Source organism: Corythoichthys intestinalis, chromosome 4 (genome assembly GCF_030265065.1).
Source record: "Corythoichthys intestinalis isolate RoL2023-P3 chromosome 4, ASM3026506v1, whole genome shotgun sequence".
In the NCBI taxonomy this organism is placed as follows: Eukaryota; Metazoa; Chordata; class Actinopteri; order Syngnathiformes; family Syngnathidae; genus Corythoichthys; species Corythoichthys intestinalis.
In genome coordinates, this window is record NC_080398.1 from 54,573,266 (window position 1) to 54,591,250 (window position 17,985).

Below are 17,985 nucleotides of genomic sequence, written 5' to 3' on the forward strand. Positions count from 1 at the left end.
AGAAAAACAATAAACCATGTCGCAAAGCGACCACAAGAGTTAGCTGTTAGCACAAAAAGCCTTGCTGTAAAATTTACCAAAAGGCAGAATACTGTCTGAGCGGGACATGTGCGTTAATTGCGTCAAATATTTTAACGTGATTAATTTAAAAAATTAATTACCGTGCGTTAACGCGTTAATTTTGACAGCCCTAGTATAAATTATTCTATTGATTATAATTTGAAGATCTTTTAATACTGTTGTTTTTGATGGAGGCGGTAACGCGCTATGTAAAGTACATAGCTGCTTATATTGGCCATATAGACTGAGAAGTCTACTGCTTTAAGATGACGGCTGTTTACTAACGCCGGCGAGTGTCATTTTTCTTCTAGTTCTCTATGCATGTGCTAACACCGCCGAGTGTCATTTCGCATCTAGTTCTTTATATATATATATCTACTAGAGCTGGGAATCTTGGGGCACCAACGATTCGATTACGATTTAGAGGCTCCGATTCGATTATACATCAATTTTTGAGGTACCCCACTATTAATGTTTTGTACATTAGTTCCAAAATTGTTCAAAAATCCTCTCAGGCTAAACTAAACTAATATTTCAGTGTCAAGTTAGCAATTAAAAACAGTAAATAAAATACTCAAGTCCCCATTCTGTATCAACAGCTTTAAACTAAATTCAATTAATTTAATGTTGTGAATCAACCGTTGAAGTTGCTAAAATTGCTTCCATTATTCCATAATTTCCCTTCCGTCTACTTTCGATATGTCAAAGTTTTAAAACTGTTTCATCATTTAAAGATAGATTCAAGTCAAGATTTTGACGATTTAGGAGTATTTTAGATAAGTGAATTAGCTTCGCTACAATACAGCCTTAGAGAGAAGTCTACTGCTTTAAGATGGCGGCTGTTTACTAACGCCGGCAAGTCTGTCATTTCGTATCTAGTCCTCTATCCATGTTCTAACACCGCCTTCGTCTGTCATTTCGCATCTAGTTCTACATATATGTGATATCTACTGTAGCCGTATGTTTGTAGCAACTAGCAACTGGGCGTTGTTTGTAGCAGCTGTCGGCCGCAGTCACGTATTATTGTTTTTTTATCTAGCAGCATGAGGTGAACATGATATTTACTCTCGGTCCCTTCCTCATTGCGTCCCGAAGAACGCGCTGACTGTGTTTTAGTTCCACTTTACCAGGTACAATTCAATAATCGAAATTTCGATGTTTGTGAATCATTCTCCAATCTTCCACGGCCGAATCGCGAATAATCTAAGAATCGGACGTTTTGCACACCTCTAATATCTAATATCCCGATTTAATAATACGATTTATTCTCATACTATTCCATCCATCCATCCATCATCTACTGCTTAATCCAGGGTTAGGTCGCGTAGACAGCAGAAGACAGATGTAATTTATTGTTTTACTTACCTGGTTCTGACGGCGCAGCATGTCAAATACGCGGCACTCAGCTATGCACTTGGCACTCAGCACTTGTATTCCATGAAGCCGAAGGTGTTTAATCATATCGGTCATGCAGCCACCTTTGCATGATCTAGTTGTGTTGCAAATGTTGCACTGAGTTGACTGGTCATATTTTTTTTGTAAAGTTGAGCCAAACCACAGTGTCCATGGTCGTCAAGTTGCAATTCACAAACTCACACTTCTTGTGGCTTCTTCTTCGTGGTTTTCGGCAGCCATTTTTTTTCTGCTCGGCGGTCAGGGCATCGAAACATGGAATCGAAATTTAAAAATTCGAACGGTTCTGGGAACATCGGAGTGTTAGAACCGGGTCCCTTTGATGCCCAACCCTTGTGTTCATCACGTTTTATCGATGACATGTCTAATGGTATATTGACCAATTAGAATTGAAAAAAAAATTGACACAGTGTAAAAATCATAAACAAATTTGAGTTGTGCTGCAAATGTGATATTGTGGTGTTTTTCTTGAAATAGCACTTAGGGCTCATGTTACCCCCCCCCCCCCCCCCCCCCAAAAAAAAAAAAAATCATTATTTAATCCAAAAAAAAGTTTGAAAACACGAACATGGTCTGTGGTCCTTGTTTTGCGAGATTTGCCAAGGCCTCGTGGAATATGACGCTTTGTTTTTTAAATTGCCATCCACTCTGACTCATATTTGGAAGCCAAGCCAGTACCTTGTTCTAAATGACATATAAAGCATTCCTGAGCCACCATTACTTTCCCCCTTGAGTTCTATTCGACTCATGCTGTCATATGTGCGACTGTACTCCAGATCCGTAATGGCCTCTGCAATGTTAATGTGTTTGGACAGATGGGAGAGGCAAGTGCTGATGTGCTTAACTACGCATTTTACAGCTAAACTATTAAAGAGTTGTGCTGTTTACACACCAACATTTGAATACCTGTCTTCAGGCCAGTTTAATTATCCCAGCCCTTCTGTTATTTCTGCCGCTTTGTTGTCTCGCAGCTTTGCACAAGGCATGAGATTTGTTTGCGACTTCATTAAGATATGGTGGCGCGGAGCTGTTTGCAGGGAGCAAAAAATAAAAACATCCAGCTCATGTATCTCACTTTGCCCTGCCTCCCCCACAGATACTGTACCTATTCTATTCCATTTAACCGTTTTCTTATAAAGTCATTTAAATTGAGGAAATTAAAACAAAATGCCCTGTGATGTCTGCACTTTGAAATCTCTTGTGGCACATGCCCCAAGTGATTCATCCTGAGACGTTTGATTAGTTTGTAAGTACTTACAGAGGGGGAAGAGGGTTTGCATTATAAATGTGTTTCATGAATTTCCCTCGTACGCTCATCTTCGACTGTGTGTTCAAATGAAGCATTAATCAAAAAGAAGAAGGGAAGAGGGCATTTAGCCAACAGAGCTCTAGTCTCAGGGCCTCAGTGAGCTGGTGGATATGGTATTGAGAGACTTTAGGAAGCAGTGGTTTTTAATTATCTGGACCACGTACAGGATGCCGTTTTGATTGTTTTAATGAGGCAGCTGGCCTATTGTCTCTCCTTAATTCCTCCATTGTTTTTAGAATATGTCATAGTTCTTTATTCTTTTATCAGGTGCTCTGCAGGAGGATTTAGACAATAGCCTTCATTCCAACTGCATTGGCTACTGCACAAAGGCAGCTCAGTGCAGACAGTTAGCAGGCAAACAAGTGCAAATCACAAGCTGCACTTTTCTCTGCCTTTTCGCCCAGTTTCTTGACTTGCGTTTGGTCTTTCACTCCAACTCTTGACCTTACTCCTCAAGCAATCATTTGCACACGTGACACTATTATCATCGGCGGCTCACCTGGTTTTGTGATTTAAATCATCTATTGAAAGAAGGTATCGGTAGCACAATAACAAAATTGCTACCAGAGGTCTTATGCAGACTGTTGATAATTATTTTAAATCCATTAATAGTCTGTGCTCTAAATTATTAGGAAAATTGCTTTTGTTGGTACTGAACAAATCTACCACGGAGGAGGGCACGCCTGCAAAATACTACAACCACCATATACAACACTGCACAGTACAGTGGTACCTCTACTTAAAAAACTGCTTGTTGAAGTAGTTTCATAACTTGAAAATTCTGTAAGTAAAGATGCGTTTTCTATGTAAATGCCCTAATCTATACCAAGCCCCCCAAAATTCATACATAAATCTTTTGAAATGCATCAAAACATGTAACAAATACATGTTACAATTAGATTATTGCACAATAAATATAAAGAGTTCTGCATAAGGGTAAAAAACCAAGAATAGAGTAAAGAATAAAAGTTAAAACACTTATGCAAAGCTGTCGGAACAAGAGGGACGAATGAAGAGGACACTGGAATACACACATACAGTAGATGTCCCTGTTAGCCAAGTGGATGCCAGGTATGCTAGGCAATAGCCAATGGCAGAGCAGCTACAAATATGTTACATTCAGTAAACTCTGGGTGCTGTATCCTAAAATGTCTTTCGTCCTAAAATGTCTTTCGTAACAAGAGGCAATATCTTCCCGTTAAGGTGTGTCTTACCTAGAGATAGGCCAATTATTGGCGCCGATATTAGGAAATTTGACGTGTATCGGTCTATGCCTTTTTTTAATTAGATATAAAATAATCAATATTAAACTGGGTTATTTTGGCTCAGATGCAGCCATGCTTCTCCTTCTGCTGTCTTCTACACTAGTATTCACCTGACTCTTGATTCCACTCTGATTAAATGGCAACGGTAAATAGAGTTACACTTGTATCGTGCTTTTCCACCTTTTTAAGGCCCTCAAATCGTTTCACACTATATCCTCATCTACCTACTGGTGACGCAGCACCTGGAGGAACGTTGAGTCTAGTAACTTGCTCAAGGATACTTAGACGAGGTCATCAGGACAGAGATTCGAACCCACAACCTCTGGGTTGGAGAACGACTACTCTACCACTGAACCACACTCTATTATTACCTATTATTTTCTATTTATGTGATTCAAAAAACATGCTTTAGGCATTTGAATGAAGTTCAGTGTTTGCATTATTCCAATATTTCAAGCCAATGTTTACACTTTTACTGCAAATAAACATCAGCTCCAAAAATCATTTATCGGCCCCTCTAACTACTAATAATCGGTATCGACCATGAAAAACCAATGTAGCGTAATTTTCGCACTATAAGCCGCCACCCACCAAATGTGACACGAAAACGACATTTGTTCACAGATAAACCTCACCGGACTATAAGCTGCAGCTGGCCGCACTGTATTATGGGATATTTACACCAAAAGATATTAACCGGTAACACTTTATTTGGCTGCGGTATCATACGACTGTCGGAAGACCAAATGAACCACCATGAAGCTTTGGAGCCAATTAGTTCAAAGCTCCATTGCTTCAAGAGGCTTCATGCGGCCATCACTGCTCCCTTGGGGGGGGCAGTAAACCTCTTCTGCCACCTGCTGTCAACACTGTTGTTGTCCAACATGCCTCCTAGCATGCATTTCAGCGTTACAGATGTAAATAAAATTTAAATTCATGTTCTGTGCTAATTATGTATTCTGTCTAAGTTGTTTAATTAATTGCTAGTTATGGTATTTGGTAACGATTTATTTGACAGTGGAGCCATATGGCATTAGACAATCATAATTATGACATGACATGACATGATGATATCACTTTTGAATGGATGTAAAAGATCCGAGCTGGACATAAATTGAGTTAGTAACATAATTTGCAGGATGACACTTAATGACTGACATCTGTCATAAGCATTCAGTAACGCCAATGAAAATGTCATGTCATAATTTGGACGGTCTTATGACAGTCTTATGACGTCACTGTCAAATAAAGTGTTACCAAATACCATAACAAGCAATTAATGAAAGAACTGGAACAGTAACTAAATAAATAATTAGCACAGAAGATGAATTTTGATTGTTATTTAAATGAGTAGCGCTGCAATACATGCTAGAAGGCATGTGTTGCCTATTAACCCAAATAAATCAACAAATAAGCCTTACTGGACTATAAACCGCAGGATTCAAAATGAAGGAAAAAAGTAGCGGCTAATAGTCTGAAAATTACAATAGGGCGATTTCTAATTTTAACCTTAAAATTATGTATGTAGAGACGTTTGTAAATAGAGGCACCAATGTTTAATGAATCCCTCTTAGTCACAATCAAACCTAATGATTTTTATCTTTTAAAAGGCCAGTATTTTTCAAATAGATTTCGTATTTAATCTCATAATCGATGCTGGTGCTAATAACGATGGTGGCCAATGTATGTACTGGAGTTACGATCCAACACATATTGCATGTTGCAAGTGACCAAAACCAGCAGAGTGCTTCCTCAGTGTTTTGTTCCGCTCAGAAAAAGTGGTACATCCAGTTCTGATACTCCTTTCCAGAATTTGTGCACACAACAGATGGATCTGTCGCATCCTTGGCTGAGGGGATGCAATCTGACTGCATATTCTGCTGTGAAAAGCAGTAAAAGATTTCTACACACGCCGCATAATCTGCTTCCTTTTCGCTGAGGAGTCTACAATGTCTTTGATTGCCATTGATGCAAAAACACTGATTTGTATCTCAGCATGGGGGTCCTTGTTCATAATTCTCTTTGTAAGGTGGGAAGCGTGTCATAACTAAAGAGATCCATACAGAGGAGCAAAACTTTTGTGGCGATGCCTGTGATATATTCCCCTTCATTGTCAGTCGCCGTTTGTATCTACCTTGATTGTAACTTGGGCAGACAGTAGAGAGGAGTTTTGTTATTTTAATTAGGAGATAAAAATTCAAAGGGCCTCTCCAGGCAGTGTGCGGTATGACAGAATCAAAACGATGAAGTGGAGCGCCCTGAAGTGTGTGTCTCGTCACAGTCGATTGGCCGACAGATAGGCACCACTATTTAAACGTGTGACATGTGCACGCACACACACACTACATATGCAAAAGAAGTAAGCCTACACACAGGGTGGCATATTTTAATACCATTTCACTTCTTTGACACATTTTTGACGGTCTATTTTCAATGTTGCTGATAGGAAGGGTTTAAATCAAAACAGGAATGCGAAACCTTCAGTTTTCCATCAAATAATAATGGTAGCAGTCTTTCTAGAAACCTAATGATTTACTGATATGACACTAGGCTGTCCATTTATTAGGTTTGCCTCTGACCATCATCGGTACTCGTAACAGCTAGGATTTCTGCCACTTTTTCTAAATCCACCCTGTGTTTATTGAGAGCACCTTCACGCTGTTTACGGGGTGGTTTTAAACCTAGCGTTTTATAGGGTTTATGTAAACATGAGTAATCAGTATTACACATGTGCGAGGGCTTTCTCACCACATCGCCCCCACCTTTACGCTTCTCCTCAGGACTCTCTTTATTCCACATCAGCTAGGGCTCAAATCACGTCCCCTCTCAGCCTGACACTGCGATGGTATGTTTGCACATCTTTGAAAGCTAACAGCGTGCTTTAATTAATTGTCCAGCTTTCCACAGAAACAATGTCCTAATTCTGCCATTTAGCTGGAGCGTATCATGGTTTGTTGTTATCTCTCCAACCAGATTTCTGTAAATAGTCATATTAAAAACTTTAATCTCTTCAATGGAAAATGAAGTGCAGTTGAAAAACCTGTCATGTGCCGAGATAAATATTATCTAAGCTAAAGCCTTCGCTCTCTCCCTCTACCACCCCCATCAACCCCAGCCTCCTCCTTCTTTATGACTTAATGAATTTGTTCAGAAGATTTTTAAATGAATGCCTAATGCCAAAACACAACAATCGAATAATATATAAGACCCATTTCAGTGTTCTCAACGAAACAGCATGGTTGGCAGTTTTGTGCAGCTTTTGCTGAGGGGCTCTGATTTAGTTCCCCCCAAAGTCTGCTTTTGTTTTACTTTGATGTAAAAATGTTTTAATGCATATAGTAACAACTAATAAAATACCCTTCGAATACATTGTTTTTGTAACTTTTGCACTTTTAGAAATGACTGGCATAACGCTGACGTTAACTTACCCTTTGTTGTCCGTTATCTGTGTTTTGATGCGGTGTTCTTCATTCTCCAGTTTGCTGCAGTGTTTTCTTGATACCCTCAGCCACATGTCGAAAACTTAAAACGTTCCCATTCTCTACTTCTATTTTTTGCTAGCTTGTCTCATTTGAATGGTTTTTAGTTTCTACTAAGCAGTACTAAAAAGAGCACAAACAAAAAAGGACTGGCACAGATTGTGAAGAATAGGCTTGTTTAGGGATGTGACAAAATATCGAAATGGTGATATATCGTGATACTTTGTAAATGGTAAATGTACAGTACTTATATAGCGCATTTATCCGCATGGTTACCATGCCCAAAGCGCTTTACATTAGCACACATTTACCCGTTCACACACACATTCACACACCAATGGGGCTGCTGCCATGCAAGGCGCCCATTGAAGGAAAATCATGGTTCAGTGCCTTGCCTAATGGCACTTCGACAGTGGGCAGTCATAGCCAGAAATCGAACCGCTGACCCTTCGGTCCAAGGACAACTCCAGCTACCAACTACACCACGGCCGCCCGTATTTGTATCCCAATAGATTATCGATATGCTCCTGCAAGAATCGAGATATCATTTTAAAAAGGTGTCAATGTCTAAAAAAAAACCAAACAAACAAAGGAACCAACAAGTTGCCACCAAATCTTCCACCATAATAGTGTCTCAGTTAACTCTAACGCTGCCTTGACGGTGCTTTACACCCGTTCGTCTATTCGAAACCAGAGCATTCACAGTCTTTCTGTAGATTTTCAGGGCATTTTTGGTCACTTGCTGTTCCTTTAAGACAGGGGTCCCCAAACTATGGCCGGCGGGCCAGATACGGCCCGCTTCCACGTTTGGTCTGGCCCCCTGAACAAAAAAAAAAAAAATTTTTTTTTCAATAGTGTTATTTATTTCCTGGCTTTTTTCTGTGAGGAACCCAGAGAGGGTTATTTGGTTATTATCTATTTAATTAATGATGTTATTATTATTTATTATATTATATTATATCATATATTATTCTTTTATTTTATTTACTTTTGTTCCGTGAAGAATCCAGAAAGGGTTATTTGATTGTGGCTTTCTGAAAAATAATAAATTTTTACATTTAGGCACTCCTGCAATCGTCACACTTTTCCTGTTACAAACTGACCCCGGCCCCTCATCAGAGAAGGGAAAAGTTATGTGGCCGTCACAGGAAAAAGTTTGGAAAAAGTCTGCCTATTCATTTGGGTGATTCCGAGGTCACTTCCTGTTCTGTAACACAAAATGAACAAATTGACCCATAAATTACTCCAAAATCAACAGGAAGTAACTGAAAATCAACAGGTAAATAACCTTAAATGGACCAAAATTACCTCATTGCCTGGCATTGGCTGCTACTGACGGCCATAGACGTTCAATCCGTTTGAAGTGGGAGGGATGGCAGCGAATGAACGAATGTTTATTCGCTGCCACCCTCCCAGTTCAAATGGATTGGACGTCTACTAGTGATAAACTCATTCCAATTCACAGCAGAAGCTTGTTTTTCTGTTCATTAGTAGTTTTTTAGAATATCCTAGAATGATTTCCTGACCAATGTATCAATAATCGTTGTATATCCAAATATCATCAGATCATCGTTATCGTGAGCTTTGTATCGCAAACCGTATCGTATCTTGAGGTACCAAGAGGTCCCACTCCTAGGATTATTACTATTTATCAAACTTTGAAATAGTACAAATACCAGGGCTATTTTACCTTAACCCTTAAAGTGCATGTGACACGAAAAAGCATGTTTATTTCATTATACACGCGGTATTTTATGCCCCTGAATGATATGGACCTCTTGGATGTGTGTGGAAGCGATCGCTATATTTATTTAGTTTTTTTAATCCTGCGCCATGAAAATGAGTGACTTCCGGCTTCGGTCTTGCATTGAGGAGGAGGGCGCTGTGACGTGTACGGTAGAAGACGTCCTCTTCACTATACAGTGTACTGTTGTGTATGAGGACGAAGGATTCAGCTGATTTTGCGGATTAATACATTTATTTTTCGCATCACGCCAGCCAAACGGCTGCAGAAAAATCATTCTGTATGAGGGGGAGGCATATGCGCCTTTTTGGAGTTTCAAAAGGTTCCCATTCACCGTGGATATTTACTTTGGGACCATTGGACTTATGAGGAAGTGAGTAAACATCTTGTTTTGTATTATGTCAAATATGAATACAGTGATTACAAAGTAAACACTACAAACTTCCTTTAAATAAAGGACTACTTACGTTTGATCATTGATAGGCATGTAAAAAGCTCTCCTCATGCTCTTAGCAGCACGTTAACTGCATAACAACTCCAGCCACCCTCCTCCGGGGAACGAACTGTAAATTGCTCTCCGCCAGGCGGTTTGCCGATCCGCGAAGACATTTGACAACCGGGTCGTTGTGTCAAATAATCCAGGCTAGTTATGTGTGATTTTCCGCTTCGAAGACTTTGAAACATTACTCGGTTCGGTTAGCATGTCGGCTAGCTGTCACACCTTCTGGTTTGTTTACATTCTCCGAAGCCGGGGAAGGGAAATGACATATGTCCGATTTAGGTGTCATAAAATATCGTTCGGGAGGTGCGACAGTAAAGGTGAAGTCGACAGTTTTGACCATTATGGAGTAATTTTGCCATGTCGTCCTGAATAAATGCATTTTTATTATTTCATATTCCATTCAGCACAAGACTGTTATTTGTCATGACCATGCCATTTATTCAGCAATTGGGGAAAATACTTGGATAAAAAGAATATCCTGTAAAAATATTGAAGTAAAGAGACAGAAACAATGACATTTTGCCGCTCTCGTCGTTGCGTTTTCCTCGTTGTGAATAGTTCCCCCTCGACGGGCTGACTGGTCCTTCTCAAGCCATTTCTATAGCTATTGGGGAAAAATACTTGGATAAAAAGAATATCCTGTAAAAATAGTGGAGTAGAGAGACTGAAACAATGACATTTTGCGGCTCTCTTCGTCGCGTTTTCCTCGTTCTGAATAATTCCCCCTCAACGGGCTGAATAGTAAAACCGATGAGCCTAGTCTACCGCTGACGTCATCCACCTGTTGGGGACGCTAAAGCCCTATAATGGTAGGCGTGGCTAACCGGCAGATTAAAAGACTAATTTCTCGTCATCTGCGCTTTGCTAAATTGTTGTATATAGTCGAATCGTCTCAAAATATTATTCTAATTCACATAATAATGCCATTTAAGACTTTTTTTCTCGTGTCGTATGCTCTTTAAGTGTATCAACAACATTCTTCCTAGCTTGTTTCCCCCATTTTGTATTGCCTTTTGACCTTTTCCCTCTTTATCTGCGTTCAGGAGGAGGACTGGATAGGCCTCACCCTGCTTAGTTTACAAAATCAGATGAGATCAGGCGTTCTCAGAATGTTATGGTGATTGATGATCAATTTTAAGCATTCTATTTCAGCACACACCATAAAACCAACATACACGGTTGATGAACTATTGCAGAACTGACCTTTAAGCCTGGATTTACTGTGCGTGTATGCAAACAAGCTTTTCACATGGCAACATCCTTGCTGTCTTCGTTTTGTCCAGGTGGCCAACTGTGGTGCACCACCACCAAGAACATGATGGAGGGCGAAGAGCTGGTGGCGTTTGCAGTTGACTTTGACTCACGTCTGCAGGCAGTCAACCACATGTCTTTGAGCGAGGGCATGTACCCAGCCAGGCTGCTGGACAGCATCCAGCTCTTGCCGCAGCAGGCTGCAATGGCTTCCATCCTACCCACTGCAATTGTCAACAGTAAGTGTCTGTGCACCATTATTCGCATACACAGTGCAGCAATAAGATGCGCTTTTGTTTAGATGAACATAAACATGCGCTTCCTGTTCTACACACTCACACACACAGCTTGCCCATGGTCACCTGCTTAACAAGGAGCGTCGTCTCCGCTAGGCATAGATTAACCCAGATGAGTCTGCATTGGAGATAAGAACCAACGACCTTCAAGTTTTGGGTTCACATAAACACTCAGAGAATCGGACTAACGTGTTAATTGCAAAATACAGGCCTCATGCAAATACTGGGTTTGTTTACTTAGCAAGGGCTATCTGGGTTCAGCTCAACAGGGAGGTAAGCAGATGGTCCAGTGTTCTTGTTTGCCCTTGAGAAAGGGCACAAATCCAGTGGCAGCAGTGTAGCAATAAGCAGCAGGTAAGAATTTGGAGGAAAAGCTTTGTATAACACAGTGTTTGGGAAGCACGGATGCTGAATTAGAAATAACCATCTTTGCTTATTCTACCATTTACACACATGTGTACATGTGCATATAAATTATGTAGCCTAAAAGGTACTCTTCTTTCTTTTTGTGTCCCTCCAGAGGACATCTTTCCCTGCAAAGCATGTGGGATCTGGTTTCGCAGCGAGAGGAATCTACAGGCGCATCTGATGTACTACTGTAGTGGGCGGCAAAGAGAACCTGAGACGGTTGTTGAAGACAGTGACACTGGCCCCCACCAGACCTCCAGTATGTGCCCGTTCCCACAATGCAACAAGACTTTTTCTGGGGCCAGGGCCCTAGAGATGCACCTGACCACCTCACACAGTGGTGAGTCACATCAAGAATGAAAGACAGGAGATGTTGACCTAAATCTTTGCTCTCAATGAAATGGCTAGCTTTAAACACCTTGTTTTAATACTGTAGATTTCCGAGTAAGAAGGCAGCAGGATTTAAGAATATACTTATCTTCCTGTCAACTAGCATCACTGACAATATATCCCTCAGCAAATAAAAATCAAGTGCGTGGGGATATCCTTGGCATAATGCTTGTGTATTTGATGGTCTGTGCAGTTAACTCTAAAGGAGAACTGGGAGGCGAGATTCTGAGGTTGTCCCTTTTATCTCTTTCACAGGTGTCAAAATGGAAGAGAGCCTCCCTCCTGGCACCAGCTTGAAATGCACAATCTGTAACTACACGGCAGATTCTCTTATTACATTCCAGCATCACATCATGTCTCACCTGTCACAGGCGGCCTTCAGATGCAATCACTGCCATATCAGCTTTCAGAGCCACAGGGAACTCTTACAGCATCAGGACTTACATGGACATGGCAACAAACTTCACAGGGAAGGCGACGCCACCGATCATTCCCCCAGGGGGTCTGAGGAAAGCCTCCAGCAGCAGCAGCAGGCCTGCAGCGAGCTGGCCAACAGGAAGGATGCTCTGCTGGGAAGCCCCAAAGGGGCCCTCAACAAGGATACCAGCACAGACGGAGAGGCTGACAAGGCCGAGAAGAAGCCCATGCTGTCTGCTCAGAAGGGAGATGGCCACCCAGGAAGCAAAGCAAGTTTTTCTTACACTCGGATCAAATCTGAGCCCTCAAGCCCTCGTCTGGCCTCATCCCCCGTGCAGCATAACATGCCTACATTTCCCATGGGCCCCTTCTTGTCTCAGTTTGCTTTCTCCCAAGATATTTCCGTGGTCCCCCAGGCTTCCGAGATTCTAGCTAAAATGTCCGAGCTAGTTCACAGGAGACTGCGTCATGGAGGGAACAGCTATCCCCCAGTCATCTACAGCCCGCTTATGCCCAAAGGAGCCACCTGTTTTGAGTGCAATATCACCTTCAGTAACCTGGATAATTATTTGGTTCACAAAAAGCACTACTGTAACAGTCGCTGGCAACACATGGCAAAGTCACCTGACTTCTCCGCCCTTTCTGACAAGGTCCCTGAATCCGTGAGTCCGAATAGTGGTCACACTTCTGTCAGCATGTTGACTGGATGCCATCCTGCTGAAGGTGACAGTCACCTCATGCAGTCAGCCTGCCTGAACTCCAGTATGTTGGACATGATCAATGCTGGGGCCAAAGGGCCTGATAAGGATCTATCCGTGCAAGTGAAGAAAGTATCTACACCAACTGGGGTGGAAGAGAGGCTAAATGGAAAACAGATCGAGGGGAAAAGCCCTAGTACTGGTCTAGTGGAGAGCGACAATGACCCGAGCAAGACGACCTGTGATGCCTGTAATATTACCTTTAGCCGCCACGAGACCTACATGGTACACAAGCAGTACTACTGCGCCACTCGTCACGACCCGCCCATGAAGCGCATGTCCAACAACAAGGTACCCTCCATGCAGAGGACCATGAGAACTCGTAAGCGAAGGAAGATGTACGAGTTATGTCTGCCAGATCCGGACCATCAAAAGAACCCCATGGGACAGCCAGGTTTCCTTGGGGTCCATCCTATGAATCCTTGCACGTCCCAAGAAGCTGTTGACAGCCTCGGAGATCGTTTTCACCCCCGCAGTGACATCTTTCCAGGTATGGTCCCTAAACACCTGGAGGCCTCTCTGACTGTCACGAAACCTATTTTCACTCCCAAATGCAATACAGCGGAGCCACAAGAGTTCGATGCCCCTATCGATCTCAGCAAAAAGTGTTCGGCACTCTCTGATAAGACATGTAGCTCTCCAAAAAGACTGTTAGACTACCATGAATGTGCAGTGTGCAAAATAAGTTTCAACAAGGTGGAGAACTACTTGGCGCACAAACAGAACTTTTGCCCAGCTACTGCTGCTGCAACCGCTCAGAAGGCACAACAGACAAATCAACAGCAGCAACAAAATGAGACGGGGAGCGTGGACGCAACTATGCTCCCAGACGCGAAGAACGAAGGCAGTAACAACACTGGCGAGACCTACGATAAGAGCCCCAGCAAATGTGAAAAAAACGGCAATGGGAAAGTGATGGTGCAGAATGGAGGCCTATTCCCACCTCACCTGGGGCCCGCGCCGGGTCTCAAGCCTTTTGCTGAACCCCAGCTTATCCCATCAAAAGATGAGAACAAGAACATGTATCTGCCCCATTGCCTTTATCCTGGAGCAATAAAGAAAATGAAAAGTTCTGAGCAAATTTCGCCGTATTTTGGAATAAAGCCCACTGACTATGTGAGCGGAGGACCAGTGATGCAAGGAGAGGCCGGCGAACAGGAGCAGAGTGTTAACGGGGGAGGAAGCGCAGGTGATGCGGGAACAACCAGGGAACTGACCCAACAGCCTGCTGCTAATGGCTGCCCTCACCCTGGCAAGGAGCCTCTCCCCCTGCTGCCCAAAAACCGAGGCATGGTCATTGTCAACGGGGGACATAAGACGGAAGAACGTTCAGTCACAGCATCGCAACAGGAGAACCAGCCCCAGCCAGATGGCCAACCCACTAATCCCTCACCGACGTGGGCCGCGGAGAACCCAGCAGACTCCAATGAGAACATGTCACCTTCCTCCAAGTCCCCAAACGAGGAAGCGGCACCCACAGCCAATAAAGGGATGAATGGCTCCGGAAGTAGCAAGTACTGTCGCCTCTGTGATATCCAGTTCAACAACCTGTCAAACTTTATTACCCATAAGAAGTTTTACTGTTCATCACATGCTGCAGAGCATGTTAAATGAGAAGACAGATTCTTCCACTCTAAGCTCTTTTCCCTCCCTATCTCTATCATATTTCCACTTTTTTTCTGGATTTGTTTTTTTATTGGTTGCTTTTTTGGTACACTGTGTCTGGAATAGTGGATCACGCAGTGCTAAAAACTGCTTGTGGACAATCAAGAGAGGTTCCTCCTGTCGTTTTATGACTTAAACCATGCAAAAACCATTGGTTAAAAAAAAATGAAAATGAATCAAGAATAATATCGGTGCCACTTTCACATTAATTTATTTACAATCAGTATTAATGAGTAGTGATTTTAATTTAAATTCAAATGAAATTTATATCAGAGTTGTTTGTAATGTTATTGTATAGTCATTCTTGTGTAGCACACATATTGTTTACATTGTAATGTAGGCTCAATGAAACAATAGACAATACAAAAATGAGATGCATTTTAGACACAAAAATAGCTACTGAGGCACTTGTGTATTCTTATTTGCTGTAGCAAATTCAGTATATGTCCTAAATGTCGATTGCAGACTGCTACTGATGAATTGTTAGCCACTTGGTGGCGAGTAACAGGCACAACACTGCATTTCACATTTGGCATATACACATGGCTTTGCATTCCTATGTGGCTGTTTGTCTTTTTTCTTCAAATCAGATGTGGACGTTTTCATCAGGATGGCAGCATTCTTGTATAGTACTCGTAATTTCTGTTTAATGATACACTTTGGTCTCCCTTTTTGAAAATTTGCTCTCAATGCAATACTTTGTAAATGGGGAACATTACTGAAAGCAGTATTATGAAATGGGGACTGTGCATATAATTATTTGTTACCCCACTGGGAGGGGGAAAAGAATTACATTTATTGCTAACAAACGAGATGGGTGGGGGGGAGCTCAGTGGGAATACTGATTATCATTCCAGTGTCCTGATAATGGGAAAACATGTTTCTTAAAATGTTGTTGCTATGCATGTATATGGATGGAATTAAATTCCAAATCTGTTGGAAATTTTTATTTTGATGTGGTGTCATAATTAAACTTAAATCCTCAGGATGAACCATTGATGTCAGCTTTTTATTTTACAACAACTTAAGGCAAGAAATGAACTTCAATTAAAAAAAAAAAAAAACAAGTGAAATATTTCTTCTGGAATTATGCCTCCTAAATTATTAAATCCAATGATCTATTCACAGGTTTGTGTCTGGCTGCCATCAGAATAAATTCTTGTGAAATGACAGATGGCAGAAACTAGAGGAAACGAAAAGAGGAATTCCGTGTACAGTAGATATAAAAAGGCTACACATCGCCTGTTCAAATGCCAGGATTTTGCTATTTATCAAAACCTACAAGGGCAAATTATTCCAAAACTCCTGTACTACTCAGTGATAATCTTGGAGGTTGGGGGGGGGTGGGGGGGGGGGGGGGGGGTTTAAACCGATGTGTGTGCACACCCTTTTATTACTGGGAATATTGCTGTTTTCAAAATTAATCAGTTACATTCAAACTTGTGCTATATGGGATTCAGCACACACCTGCAACCATATTAAATGCCTTTGAATCACCCAAAATTGAGATGTTCTAGGAGACATTTCCTTACATTGTTTTGATTTTTGGCCCAAGTTCCAGGTGACCCAAAAAAAAAAAAGATGTAATGCTATCACCACTATCACTCACCTGGCGTTGTTCTTTTGGTTATCATCAGTGCTGTGTTCCTATCAAACATATCATTTAAATATAGTAGATATAAATTTTCAACCTCGTCCGATGTGTTTGGGGGAAATAGAGTGCTTTTTTAATGTTATTTTATTGTTTATTTTTAGTGTTAGGGACAGTGGTCACAACAGTGGACAGCCATTCAAAAGTTATCATTAGCTTAACTCATGACAGGCCAGGTCACAGAATATATGTTTTAGTTGTTATAAGAGGGAAATTTATTTTGAAAACACCTATTGACAGCAATAGATCTATTTCAACTGGAAGGGGCTAGAAGCGCTTCTAACTATTGGATGTCTATTGCCGTCAATGGCAACCAAAGAGAAAGCTAAGTGAGGTCAAAAGAGATTTAAAAAACAAAATGGAAAAAATAAATAAATAAATAAATGAAAATGCCAGAGCAAAATACACACGGCCTACACTTATTTGTACAGTGGTGCTTCTACATATGTTCTACATAAGTTAATTCATTCCAGGACCTTGTTTGAAAGTCGAAATGGTCGTACTGTATGTTGAGCAGGATTTTCTCATAAAAATACATTATAATTCCATTAATTTGTTCCACAGCCCTAAATCCTTAATAAATACTGCTGGTACTATTGAGAATAGCAATTACACAGAGCAAAACAAATAAATCATGAATAAAAATCGAATAATAATAATAATATAACGAATCGCATAGACTTCATAATGTACTGACGGGGCACGGGGCCGATTCATAGGGGGCCTATCTCTCTCAAAGCTGACCAAGTGGAAACACAGACTAGGAGCTTTTTCCGTTAAAAATTCTTGTGAATAAATGCTAAAATCCCTGAATTCTTTATTGATATGGACGTAAAACAGTCTCGATTCTTGGTTAAAAGCAAAAAAAAAAAAAAAAAAAAAAACAACTGCAGTTATTTTAAGTAAACATGTCGAATGTGCTGCTAGTCTTTCAGTCACTGTGGCGGGCCCTTTGGTCCAACAAAGAGCTTTTTTCCGTTGAAAATTATTGTGAATAAATGTTTAAATCCCTGGATTCTTTATAGATATGGACGTAAAACAGTTTCGATTCTTGGTTAAAAGCAAAAAAACAGGGCTGTTAGCAGTTATTTCACGTAAATATTGCGAAGTATAATGCCAATGCTGTAGCGGCTAATTTCTCACATTGATTTTTTTCACGTTTCAAAATGCATGCATGGTACGAAAAATACAATAATTACCTTGAATCCTCAAACAAATCACTCCTGAGACAATCCTTCCTGTTTGTATGCAGCTTTCGTACTTTTTCAACCTAAATCCGGCGTTAGACCGTTGCATGTGACCGACTACTAATATATGAAGCGGAGTGTGGGACGGCCCCCTTTGAGAAGGTGAGACCAAGCGATCGTATGTCGAGGT

The 17,985-nt window shown here is 41.2% G+C and overlaps 1 protein-coding gene across 4 annotated transcripts in view; it reads left to right on the forward strand.

Moving 5' to 3' along the window:
- zfpm2a (zinc finger protein, FOG family member 2a) overlaps positions 1 to 16,281 on the forward strand; it is a 219,671-nt gene extending 203,390 nt beyond the window's left edge. For all 4 annotated transcript variants that reach the window (XM_057835246.1, XM_057835245.1, XM_057835247.1 and 1 more), the window contains 3 exons: positions 11,056 to 11,262; positions 11,840 to 12,067; positions 12,373 to 16,281. In XM_057835246.1, the coding sequence (XP_057691229.1) occupies positions 11,056 to 11,262; positions 11,840 to 12,067; positions 12,373 to 14,906 (2,969 nt within the window). In that variant the 3' untranslated portion in view covers positions 14,907 to 16,281. The remainder of the gene's footprint in view (positions 1 to 11,055; positions 11,263 to 11,839; positions 12,068 to 12,372) is intronic.
- Positions 16,282 to 17,985: the final 1,704 nt, after the last annotated feature.